General features: G+C 40.5%; 1 protein-coding gene across 1 annotated transcript in view; it reads left to right on the top strand.

Moving 5' to 3' along the window:
- The window catches only part of fam49ba (family with sequence similarity 49 member Ba), a 75231-nt gene that overhangs the window by 35586 nt on the left and 26617 nt on the right, over window positions 1-13028 (top strand). The window contains exons 2-4 of the mRNA XM_084139940.1: window positions 792-881; window positions 3400-3521; window positions 4355-4460. Coding sequence (XP_083996066.1) covers window positions 809-881; window positions 3400-3521; window positions 4355-4460 — 301 coding nt within the window. The 5' untranslated portion in view covers window positions 792-808. The remainder of the gene's footprint in view (window positions 1-791; window positions 882-3399; window positions 3522-4354; window positions 4461-13028) is intronic.

Here is a 13028-nt window from a genome sequence, read left to right as displayed (position 1 = left end):
AGGTGGAAGTTGGAGTTCATCTGATCATGGAATAAAACCTTAGCGCAAGAAGTTAATCGCTGCCATTTTTTTGGGAGTTCTCCAACACCTGAGGGGTATACTACAAAGCAAGATCAATGAGTTAGCCAGCTAACTTTGATAAACAACCAGAAATAACTACAGATTTTCTGGTCCATTAAAAACGCTAATATGTCTTTTAATTTGTTACATCAATTAGACCATGCCATTTCAAGCTTATCTTTCTACAAAATAAAAAGTTATATCAGAATATTTAGGCAGGTTAGCTGGCTAACTCATTGAACCTTCTTTGTAATATAGCCCTATGCTTACCATGAATTAGTCAGGGTAAGCCCTGTTATAGGTGGCAGTTGGCAGTGAGGGAAGCGTTAAAGTGGTGTCGCACGAACGCTTGACACACACACGCACACACGACAAACACATGCACACACTCCTCTCCCCCTGTTCCTGTCAGTCCCCAAGTGGCAGTTGTTTTCTGTCACGCTCTCAGTGGCGACCAGATGTGTACATCGTGACAGAGCAGGTGGCTGAGAGAGGGTCAGGCAGGCATGTACACACACACACACATTTTAGTTAACACTCACATTTTACACACTCAGACAAGCAGACTCTGTTGTATGTTCATCTTAATCTTCATACAATATGCACGTTTTTCTGGACAGATGGTCTCACACAGACGTACATGCCCAGCAATGCCCACAGGAATGGTGAGGGTACTAAATAAGGATGAGCCAGTCATGCATATCTAATGTTACCCATCCTCCTGTGTTTAGGTTCTTGATTTGCCGGTATGGGGAACCTGATCAAGGTGTTGACAAGGGACATAGACAACAATGCAGGGAATTTCTTCCTGGACTTTGAGAGTAAGTGATTTACATGCATGCACACACCACATCTATAGCGTCACTGATTCCTCCAAAGAAAAAAGTAGTGGTAGGGTGGTGTATTGGGATGAAATTATATTTAAAAGCAACTTGTTAGTTTAATTTTATTTCCTGAATTGACTACTCTAAACTACAAATTGTCCCCAAGCCTAAATTGTCCTCAGCGCTGACGTTATGTCTGGAAGTTGTCAAAAATGTTGCTTTCCATGCATTCAGCTCGTCCCTGTACAAACTCAACCATGTTATTAGCAAAGTATCAAATCCATGGCCCTCTCTTACCTCATAATGGTATTCTCCTCCAACATGTTGGAGGATACTTATGACTTCCATTCGGTTAAATTCAGATCTTTGATTTGCATAGTTCACTTAAGGCAACAGTTCACATTAAGGCTAAAATACCAGTCTGTCCTATTTATCCACGTGTTTCCATAAGAGTATCTGGTGAACCTATTGGATCGGGATGCTAAAAGCATAGGAGCATCAGGCTTACCTATCAAATTTGGGATTCTAGGAATACTAGGTCAGATATTTTTAGGGGCTTCGAAGGCACAGCAGGGTCTGGAAATGCTACCTGACATGAAATCTGATTGGAAGATCATTGCCGCAGAAAACCTCTCCCATCTCTCTCTATTTCCCCCCTCTCTCCCTCATCTTGGAATTTGCAGCTTAGGTCAGAATTTGGAATTAGCCGAGGGTTAGTGTTTATGGGATTTAGCAGGGCGAGAGAGGGGGAAATGCAGAGAAGCGAGTCAGGATGAAAAATGATGGTTGAATGGATAAAATAAGCTTTAGGAGGCCCGCCTGGTAGGATACAGAGAAGGAAGGAGCTACCTGAAATGAAGGAACCTGGCAAACATGGGCTTGAGAAAAAAACAACCATTATCCCTGATAAAAAAATGCATCATTTGATCTTTTTTGAAAAAGCTCTATAGATATACTGTATTTCTTTCTTTGGAGATTGGGGAGTAGGGTGAGGGAGTAGCCATGCCCATTGGGGTGAGGGGATGAGCTTTGGTGGGAAATCGTACACACTATTTCTAATGTACAGACAATCAAGTAATACCTTTGTTATTTTGCATCACTTAATAATAACGCCACTTAATAAAGCATGTATAATGGATAAGTAAATAGTTTATTCATCATTTAGTAATCATTACTAAATTTTATATATGTTTAATATAGGTCCTTATAAACCATTTACTAATCATTAGTTAAGTATTTTTGCATGGCCTCATCGAAAGTGTGGGCTATTTATACTTTATAAATACTTTATAAATGTTTTGAGTGACCAGTGTAATTTCTCACAAAAAGATGGACATGCCATTGGTAGATATTCCAGGACTACCTGATGCTCCTCAAGGTCTCAAAATAGCCTTGAACATATCAATGGTAAAAGAGTAAGCACACAACACAGGATGTTAAAATAAATATATTGAGAATTGTATTGAACATTTTATTCACAAAACATGTTGTGAAACAACTGTGGCAAAGACTTGTGGAAGAGTTGTAATGTGAATGTTTTGTTAATGTTATCAACCTCGTGAACGTGAACTAATCATAAAACAGGGAGCCTACAAACAACAGTTTTTCTTTAATGGATTTTGATTCCTTCATTACTACTGATATGTGATTGAGGTAGAAATGTTACATGTACAGTATAACCTTTATATGCTTCCAGTGCTTCAGTCTTTTCACCACAGACTATTTCACACAAGGCTTTGTTTGGCAGCACCGTACTGGGCCTTTAAAAGGTAGTAAGTCTTAAAAACGTAATGGGATGGTTCAGCGAAATAATGTATTCAGATATTTGTTTCCTTACCTTGTAAGCAGTCGATGGACTACTCTTAATCTCTCGTCAACAGATTCTGCGCATAAACCGAAGAGCATAGTATAATGAGCAGCAGTAGTTTCGGTGTTTGGGTTTTCATCACTGATTATTTGGAAGTACCAGGATTGCTTAAACATCAACTTCTTCGCACGTGTGGTGAAAAATAGTGGAGCGGGGGGGCTTTGGCTGAGAGTTTCCTTTTGCGAGGGTGGAGAATTCGCAAACCAGAACTCGCAATTTCGAACACGTATGGACCCAGAATTTAGTCACGCAGCTAACCAATTTACGCAAGATTTAACTAATGATTAGTGAATTGTTTATAAGAACCTATATTAAACATCTTATTAATGGCCTTATGAATAATTATTAAACACTTTAAAAGTTGTTTATAAATGTGTGAATAACTAGGTTACTAACATTTACAAATTTGGGAGTAATAATTACTAAATGATGAATAAACTATTTACTAATCCATTATAAATGCTTTATTACATGAAGTTATTATTAAGTGCTACACTGCAATTTTTTTGTCTGTTTTTCTTGTAGAGATAATGAACAACTAAAAAGGAATCACACAAAAAAATGCCCAATACTCTGCGCCACTTTGCATCAACATTCTATAAAAGTTGTATCAATGTTTGCTATGAATTGCTTTCTGACCTACTACAGATGCCCAGCCTACAGAGGCAGAGAGGGCAGTATGGGAGCAGGTGAACGAGGTACTGATGGAGGCTCTGGCTATCCTAGACGACCTGCAATCCTACAACGGAGCAGGAGAAGAGATACGACAGGTGGGTTAAGGGTTAAGTTAATAAACACCAGAGGAGTTTGGTTAACTATCCTCAATTTGAGCAAATGTTCTGGAAAAAATATGGGAATATTTTAGCGTTCTAGTGCAGAGGTATTCAACCTGGGGTCCGCGGCCCCGAGGTACTGCAGGTGGTCTGCATAAAAAAAGGTTTTTATGAATATGGCTAGCAACAACAAAATAAACACATTTTGTATTACGTACCTTCAGTATAAATATCAACTTCTAATATTGAGCAAATTACACACATTGGAGTATCTGCCAGGCTTTGAAAAAGCACCCGCGAGTACCAGTCGCGGCAAGTGCCGCTGGCAGCTGGTTAACTTTCTTGACATAGACATTTTGCAAACATATGATGGGGGTGGGTCCCTGGGAGTGTGTCCCTGGGCAAGAGGTTGAAGACCCCTGTTCTAGTGTAATACGCTATAAAAGTTGAAATGTCAAAAGCTGAAAAATGTAAATACAACTGAATTAAATGCAAAGGACATTTAGACATTTTATGCCAAGTTTGCCAAACTCTATGGCTTTCATTACCAGTAGCCAATTTTGGCTTGATACCTGCTACTGTTCATGGTTGCCATGGAAATGGGGGAGCCATAGCCAGTTTGCTCTCAGCTTTTGCTTATTTTTTTTTTCAGTGCAAATGTTCTGAATTCTTCTTACACATTTTTTTTTGTTTTGTTAAGGCCTTTTGATCAAAACGTCTCATTGTGTGTAAAGGGGGGCTATTATGGAGTTTAATCTGTTTCAGAGGAATCTGACATTTTAATCCTCTCACTCACTCACTCACTCACTCACTCACTCACTCTCATCCAGGCGATACAGAACCCAAGTGAGGACCGGGTACAGGAGCGAGCCTGGGCTGCTGTGGTCCCACTGGTCGGGAAACTAAAGAAGTTCTATGAGTTCTCTCTGAGGTTGGGTAAGTATGCCATGACAAGCCTGAATGCTGTGTAGATCAGGGGTCATATCCACAAAGCGGTCATAAATCCTGAGAATAGAGACATTTTACTCCTACTCTGATGGGTCAAAATAAAAGCTATGCATGAAGCCTCTTTAGTCATAAGAGTCACACCTAGTCAACAGATATTTAGGACACCTTATGAGCTGTCCAGTTACATGCAACAGTACGCTATCCATTGCGCTTTTGACAATGATTTTACACAATACCAAATTTACATGATATGCCTAAATACTTATGACCACAAGGCTAGTAAATAATCACCTTTTTATTTTGATTATTTGATTAACCTACATGTAATTTCAAGTTATTCCTTTGGAGTGGTGCTATCAGTTGGGCAATTGACATCATCTAGGGCATGGATGGGTAACTCCGTCCCCCTTTTTAAGGCCCTCGGATCAATTTCCAAGTTCTTCTTATTATTATTAATTATTTTATGGGAACTCATTTGGGTCTCTTACTGTTGTGAGATAGAATAGTATATAGAATACACAAGGTGAAATGTGGTTTTGCATCAGCAGTTATTCTCTTGTTACAGTGCCTTGCAAAAGTATTCATACATTTTATTGTTACAAAGTGGGATTCAAATGGGTTTAATTGTATTTTTTTTGTTGTTGATGAATATCAATGAGAATTAAAATATAGTATTTGCATAAGTATTCAGCCCCTTTGTTTAGGCAAGCCTAAATTAGTTCAGGAGTACAATTTGGCATATCAAATCACATAATAAGTTACATGGACTCACTCTGTGTAAAATAATAGGGGTTGACTAACCATTGTCCCCCATACATACAACATCTGTCAAGTATTGAATTTCAAGCACATAATCAACAACAAAGACCAGGGAGCTTTTCGAAAGCCTCATAAAGAAGGGCAGTGATTGGTAGATGGGTAACAATAAAAGATCAGACATTGAATATCTCTTTAAGCATGGTCACGTTAATAATTATGCTGTGGATGATGTATTAAACCAGCCAGACACATCAAAGATAGTCATCCTTCTGAACTGAGCTGAAGGACAGGAATGAAACTGCTTAGGGATGCTACCATGAGGCCATTGGTGATTTTTAAAACAGTTACAGAGTTCAATAGCTGTGATGGGAGAAAACTGAGGATGGATCAACAACATTGTAGTGACTCCACAATAATGACCTAAATAATAGAGTGAAAAGAAGAATACAAATATACAGAATAAAAATATTCCAAAACATGCATCTTGTAAGCAACAAAGCACTAAAGTAATAATGGGAGAAAAAAAAAACAGCAAAGGAATATTGCATATTTTTGGCCTAAATGCAAAGCCTTATGTTTGGGGCAAATCCAACACATCACTGAGTAACTGCCTCCTTATTTTCAAGCATGGTGGTGGCTGCATCATGTTATGGGTATGCTTGACATCGGCAAATACTGGGGAGTTTTTCAGGATAAAAAAGAAACAGGATGGAGCACAGGCAAAATCCTAGAGGAAAACCGGCTTCAGTCTGCTTTACACCAGAGACTGGGTCAAGAATTCACCTTTCAGCAGGACAATAACCTACAACACAAGGCCAAATATACGCTGGAGTTGCTTACCAAGAAGACGGTGAATGTTCCTGAGTGGCCATGTTACAGTTTTGACTTAAATCTGTTTGAAAATATATGGCAAGACTTGAAAATCGCTGTCTAGCCATGATCCCCAACATCTTGACAGAGCTTGATGAATTTTGAAAAGAATAATGGGCAAATATTGCACAATCCATGTGTGGAAAGCTCTTAGAGACTTACCCAAGAAGACCGCTGTAATCGATGGCAAAGGTGTTTCTAAAATGTATTGACTCAGGGAGCTGAATACCTATGCAACGACTCTATTTTAGTTATTACATTTCTATCAATCTTTAAAAATGCAAAACAAATGATAAAACTTTGACATTATGGTATTTTGCAACATGCTACAATTTCAACAAGTTACAGTTCATATAAGGAAATCAGTCAATTTACATCAATTAATTAGGCTGTAATCTATTGATTTCACAATGAATGGACAGGGGCACAGCCATGGGTGGGCCTGGGAGGGCATAGGCTTACCCACTGGGGAACCAGGCCCAGCTAATCAGAATTAGTTTTTCCCCACAAAAGGGCTTTATTACAGACAGAAATACTCATCAGTTTCATCAGCTGTCCGGGTGGCTGGTATCAGACGATCCTGCAGGTGAAGAAGCCGGATGTGGAGGTCCTGGGCTGGTGTGGTTACACGTGGTCTGCGGTTGTGAGGCCGGTTTGACGTACTGCCGAATTCTCTAAAACGACATTGGAGCCGGCTTATGGTAGAGAAATATGACACGTTTCAGGGAACTAGGTGTATGTCGCGGGTCACTACTTCACAGGAGAGCCATTTGAACGTATTTTATTTTATTTGATCAAAATGCGTTTCTTGACAGAAATGACTTCTGGAACATGTGAAATTGTATCGTGTTTGTGGAGCTGCATAAGTGTTGCTCTCCACTTTCTGGAGGATCGAGTTTTGAAATCAGTGGAATTAGAGTATGATAGCTAAAGAGATGGAGAAAACACCTGTCTCCGGATTACATTTTCAAACTAAGGGCAACCATGGCATCCGTGACAGGGAGATGCGTCCATCATGCATGATGTATACGGGTAAGATAGTCTAGCTAGCTACATTTTCAGATATTACACGTTTCTAATATTACACGTTTCTGTTAGCTAGCCGGTTCGCTAGCTAATGTATTATATCTCAGAGCCATTTGCTTGGCTAGTTAGAACCTCATGTTAGCTAGCTAACATTGAACCTGGTTGGTTAGCTACCTGCAGATTAATGCAGGGTAGTAACGTCATGAGTTGGGATTATGGTTAATTGTTTACCTAGCTAGCTAGCTACATGTCTTAACAAAAGACTCCACTATGCAAGTAACCATTTCGGGTGCATTCGTAAATTCAGTCTGAGTATGCCAGAGCGCAGAATAACTGAAGAATTTACGAACCCACAACACCCGTTGAATATGACCGGTGTCAGTAAACGTTGGCAAAAAAGCGTAATTAAATTGTTGCCAGCAGCACAGTTACAGTCACCAACGCTCTGGATAACATGAAAAAAGCTCTGCTAGGGCGAGCTCTGCTAGGGCGCACTAGCGACACCGACTGACCATTTTACTCACCCTAGCAGAGCTGGTTAGGCTGTTTTCATGTTATCCAGAGGTAAACAATGAACCATAATCCCAATTTAGTTTCTGGAAGTAGCTAGCAAGCTAGCCAATGTTAACCAGTTAGCTTGGGTGCTTGACTGCCGTTGTGAGGTCAGAACGCTCAAATCAACCCTACTCATTGGCCAGAGCGTAAAGTGTGTGCTCTGAACGATGCTGAATGGGTGTAGACAAAGAAGAGCTCTTCAGTAGGTACCAAAACATTCAAAGGCCATTTTCTCAAAAGTGAGATTACAAATTTATCAACTGTCAAAGCAGAATTACTTTCCCATTGTTCCCTTAAATGCAGTGTATGATACACCATTTTGTAGCTCTGTCTCTGCTTTAATTCAATGTAAAAAACACAATTTCAAATTTTGCTACATAAGGCTGAATCAAGGCGGTCAGTCACAAATTAACATTCAATTCTCTGGCAACAGCTCTGGTGGACATTCCTGCAGTCAGCATGCCAATTGCACGCTCCCTCAAAACTTGAGACATTTGTGGCATTGTGTTGTGTGACAAAACTGCACATTTTAGAGTGGCCTTTTATTGTCCCCAGCACAAAGTGCACCTGTGTAATGATCACGCTGTTTAATATGAAATGCCATCCCTGTCAGGTGGAAGGATTATCTTGGCAAAGGATAAATGCTCACTAACAGGGATGTAAACAAATTTGTGCACACAATTTGAGAGAAATAAGCTTTTTGTGTGTATGGAACATTTATTGTATATTTTATTTCAGCTCATGAAACATGGGACCAACACTTGACATGTTGCGTTTATAGTTTTGTTCAGTATATATCAAACGTGAATCGATTTTCACTAAATTGCAACATTTGATGTACAGTCACATTCACCGTAGTTGTCTGAAGCATGCTTTAGAGTTTACAGCTGGTGATGCCTCACCATCTTAACTTGCAGTACCTAAAACTTGGCGTGATTACCAGCTGAGATAAACTTTTATGAGTTGATTTTACTCCTGGCTCAGAGTTTGTCTGAGCAGTGTCTTAACATCATCCTGAAAACTACTCTGAGGTGGGAGTTTTTTTTTGTCTTAAAGCAGGTTTTAACAGGATTCCTAGGAACTTTTCTAAAATACTTAGTGGATACGGGCCCAGGACTCTCCAACTCCAACTCTTCTATCGTGGTATATACATTATGATGTATGGTGTCCAGCAGTATGGTGTCCTGCTGAAACAATCCCTGCGGCTGTCCTAATATGGACACCGTACTGTAGTATCTCATACTGTATTACATCAGTCTTTTGCATCTCATCTTGAACCATGTTATACATGGCACGGTATAAGTAGGGCTAGCCCACAGGCAGAGTGGTGGAGCATTCTAATCCGATTAGCGCGCCTCTTGGACTAGACGAGCGTCAGTTATCTTGTCAAACAGTTGTCCCATGATCTCATTCTGTTTACACTGGGAGATAAGCCATGCTCGCAAAACAACGTCTCAGTGCAGGGAGACATTCAGAAATGTATCAGGTTGAGTCCCCAAATGGCATCTTATTTCCTTTATGGTAGGGATGTAACGGTTCACTGATATGCATCGGTCCCCGGTTCAAATGTTAGAGATGAGTGCATCCAAACCAATCCAAATGGAGCATGCATCGGTCAGAAAATCAATTCAAATGTTACGAATCGCCTGTTTTTTGGGCATATTACTTTCTACCTTCCGCAAATACCTCATCTTTTTTTACAACTGATGTGTCCTCTCCTTCAATGTCGAACTGCAGGGAAATGTCAAATGAAATCAAATCAAATTTTATTGGTCACATGCGCCGAATACAACAGGTGCAGACATTACAGTGAAATGCTTACTTACAGCCCTTAACCAACAGTGCATTTATTTTAAACAAAAGAAGTAAAAATAAAACAACAACAACAAAAAAAGTGTTTGAGAAAAAAAAAAGAGCAGAAGTAAAAATAAAGTGACAGTAGGGAGGCTATATATACAGGGGGGTACCGGTGCAGAGTCAATGTGCGGGGGCACCGGCTAGTTGAGGTAGTTGAAGTAATATGTACATGTGGGTAGAGTTAAAGTGACTATGCATAAATAATTAACAGAGTAGCAGCAGCGTAAAAAGGATGGGGTGGGGGGGCAGTGCAAATAGTCCGGGTAGCCATGATTAGCTGTTCAGGAGTCTTATGGCTTGGGGGTAGAAGCTGTTGAGAAGTCTTTTGGACCTAGACTTGGCACTCCGGTACCGCTTGCCGTGCGGTAGCAGAGAGAACAGTCTATGACTAGGGTGGCTGGAGTCTTTGACAATTTTGAGGGCCTTCCTCTGACACCGCCTGGTATAGAGGCCCTGGATGGCAGGAAGCTTTGCCCCAGTGATGTACTGGGCCGTACGCACTACCCTCTGTAGTGCCTTGCGGTCGGAGGCCAAGCAGTTGCCATACCAGGCGGTGATGCAACCAGTCAGGATGCTCTCGATGGTGCAGCTGTAGAATTTTTTGAGGATCTGAGGACCCATGCCAAATCTTTTTAGTCTCCTGAGGGGGAATAGGCTTTGTCGTGCCCTCTTCACGACTGTCTTGGTGTGTTTGGACCATGATAGTTCGTTGGTGATGTGGACACCAAGGAACTTGAAGCTCTCAACCTGTTCCACTACAGCCCCGTCGATGAGAATGGGGGCGTGCTCAGTCCTCTTTTTTTTCCTGTAGTCCACAATCATCTCCTTTGTCTTGGTCACGTTGAGGGAGAGGTTGTTGTCCTGGCACCACACGGCCAGATCTCTGACCTCCTCCCTATAGGCTGTCTCATCGTTGTCGGTGATCAGGCCTACCACTGTTGTGTCGTCGGCAAACTTAATGATGGTGTTGGAGTCGTGCCTGGCCATGCAGTCATTATAAATGTGTTGACGGTCATTGATCTACAAGTAATTTTGCATGCCGAACAACTCCAGGTAATATCAGTAGCCTAGTCAAACTGCTGCACTGTGCCCAGCTTCGCGCGCTGACGAGAGGTAGGCCCCTAATCTTGTACATCTTCATGCCTTCAGCATTCAAATGCTTAAATGGCTTGTGCAATATTAGGCTTTATTAGTTGAGTACATTACAACCAATGTAATTTCCTAGGTTATTGTTATCAAATGCACTGTTGAAAATTGTGTTTCACCAGAATAAAAGTAAGCTACCGGAGACACAACTCATCTGGCTATTCCTGCTGAATGGGGCTTACAATAGATTGTTCAGGTTCACCGTCAGCAATAGTTTTGGTAGTTTTGCTTTAAACAATCATTGTATATGGTCATTTTTAGATATACAGGGTAAAGTTGATAATTTCATAATGAGGACCATTTGTATTATAATCATAGTGCAGTTATCACAAAACAGTATTTTCCGTGTTATATCCTACCTAGACTAAATGGCTATAAAGGCGTGCAAGACAAGACATTGCGAGATTCAGATTACCAAGACATATGCGCACCATGTTTTTTTCTGCCTGCCCTCTACTCTCTCTCCCTCACATTCATTACGCCGATTCTGTTGCAAAACGTTTCTGAACGAAAGGGGAGGGACCTACCTAGAAACTCTCGTTTTAGTTGCAAACGGTTTGGACTAAGGATTCCACACCTGCTATTTCTCTTCGCTAATGATGCGAGTGTTCAGTCTTTGGTCTGTTGCGTGTAGAATATCCTAGCCTATTCATTGATGATAGGCCCTGCTTTACTGAAGTTGCGAGACATTGCAAGCCAAGAAATTGCAAGATACGGCATTTCATTGCAAGGTACAGCTTTTGATTGCAAGATACAATTTTTTGATTGCAAGGTACAGCTTTTGATTGCCGATAGGTAGGCCTAGTGCACGGTTCTGACTGTCTGGTTGGTGGCCGACCTGCTTATACTGTGCCCCTCCCCTCTCTCTCAGTCCCTCGCTAGCTCGCTATGAAAGAAATGAGAGTCGACATCGGGAGTCGTCATACAAGGAGTTGAGGAATCAATTATTTTGGAGTCGACTCATTCACTACGTCATCGTAGTTTTAAAAAATGGCAGAGAAAGGCAAGTGACAGCAGTGAAGTCCTGTATGGCAATACTTTGAGAATGTAAATGAGAAGGAAGGTAGTACAGGGGCAATGTTTAATCATCTGAAAGGGATACACCGTGAGACCCAAATCGTTGCTGACAGCAGAGCATCTGCATTGTGAATTTGCGTGGAATTTTATGAATTTTTCTAATTGTTTAACGTTAAAAAATAATAAAAAATTGGTTGAACCGTTAAGAATTGTTTTCCTTTTGTCACATCCCTAACGAAGGCCTTGAGGACGATACGTAAAGCTTATTAAAGAGCAGTGATACTATCAAGAGCAGTGTGCAGGTTATTTTATATTTTTCTCATCTTATTCAACTGTTACCATGCACCTGCAAAAAAGATAGCTCAGATGTGCAAGTGCCTTTAGAATTTTGAGTCACATCCCTAACAGCAATCACTTTTGTGAGCCTTATGCATGGTCGAAGCGGGAGGAAAAGAGAAGCCAATCCGTAAAAAAAGATTTTTGAAAATAATAATGTGCAAAATGTTGCACAATCCAGGTGTGGAAAGCTCTTAAGAGACTTACCCAGAAAGATTCACAGCTGTAATCGCTGCCAAACGTGCTTCTGCAAAGTATTGACTCAGGGGTGTGAATACTTATGTTAATGAGTTATTTCTTTATTTCATTTTCAAGAAATTAGCTGAACATTTCTAAAAACATGTTTTCACTTTGTCATTCTGGGGTAATGTGTGTAGATGGGTGAGAAAAAAATCGATTTAATCAATTTTGAATTCAGGCTGTAACACAACAAAATGTGGAATAGGTCAAGGGGTATGAATACTTTCTGAAGGCACTGTATCTAGATACGTATTGAATCATCTTGAAGGAAAATATGCACATCCCTACTTCATAGTGCACAACCTTTGACCAGTGCCCATAAGGAATAGGGAGGCAGTATGCTCACAACAAGGTCTAACCATAGGCAGACATTCAGAAATCTCTCAGAAATCTGGTCCAGACATGACGTATGCAAGATATAAGCCATGCTCGCGTCAAAGCTGGATATCTGACACTAACAATGTCTCATAAATCTGGTGCCAATATGTGACTTAAAATGTGAGAAACGGTGTTTGTGAAACGTCACTGTGCTGTGTCTGAAAATATTGTGGTAATAAGCACAGGCTTTTAGACTGGGTGAGAAAGTAAGAAAAGGTATTTTACTGTACAACATTTGTATTCTTTGAGAACATAACCGTCCAACCAAGTAATGGCAACATTGCATCAAAGGTAATAATAATGAGTGTTGTCCAGTGTTGAAAGTTGGGTCTTTATGTGTGACTGGAAGATAACATTGTTATAATACAAAAT

The sequence above is a fragment of the Coregonus lavaretus genome (assembly GCF_964263955.1).
Source record: "Coregonus lavaretus genome assembly, chromosome: 23".
Classification (NCBI taxonomy): domain Eukaryota; kingdom Metazoa; phylum Chordata; class Actinopteri; order Salmoniformes; family Salmonidae; genus Coregonus; species Coregonus lavaretus.
This window is presented reverse-complemented; position numbering and strand designations above follow the sequence as displayed.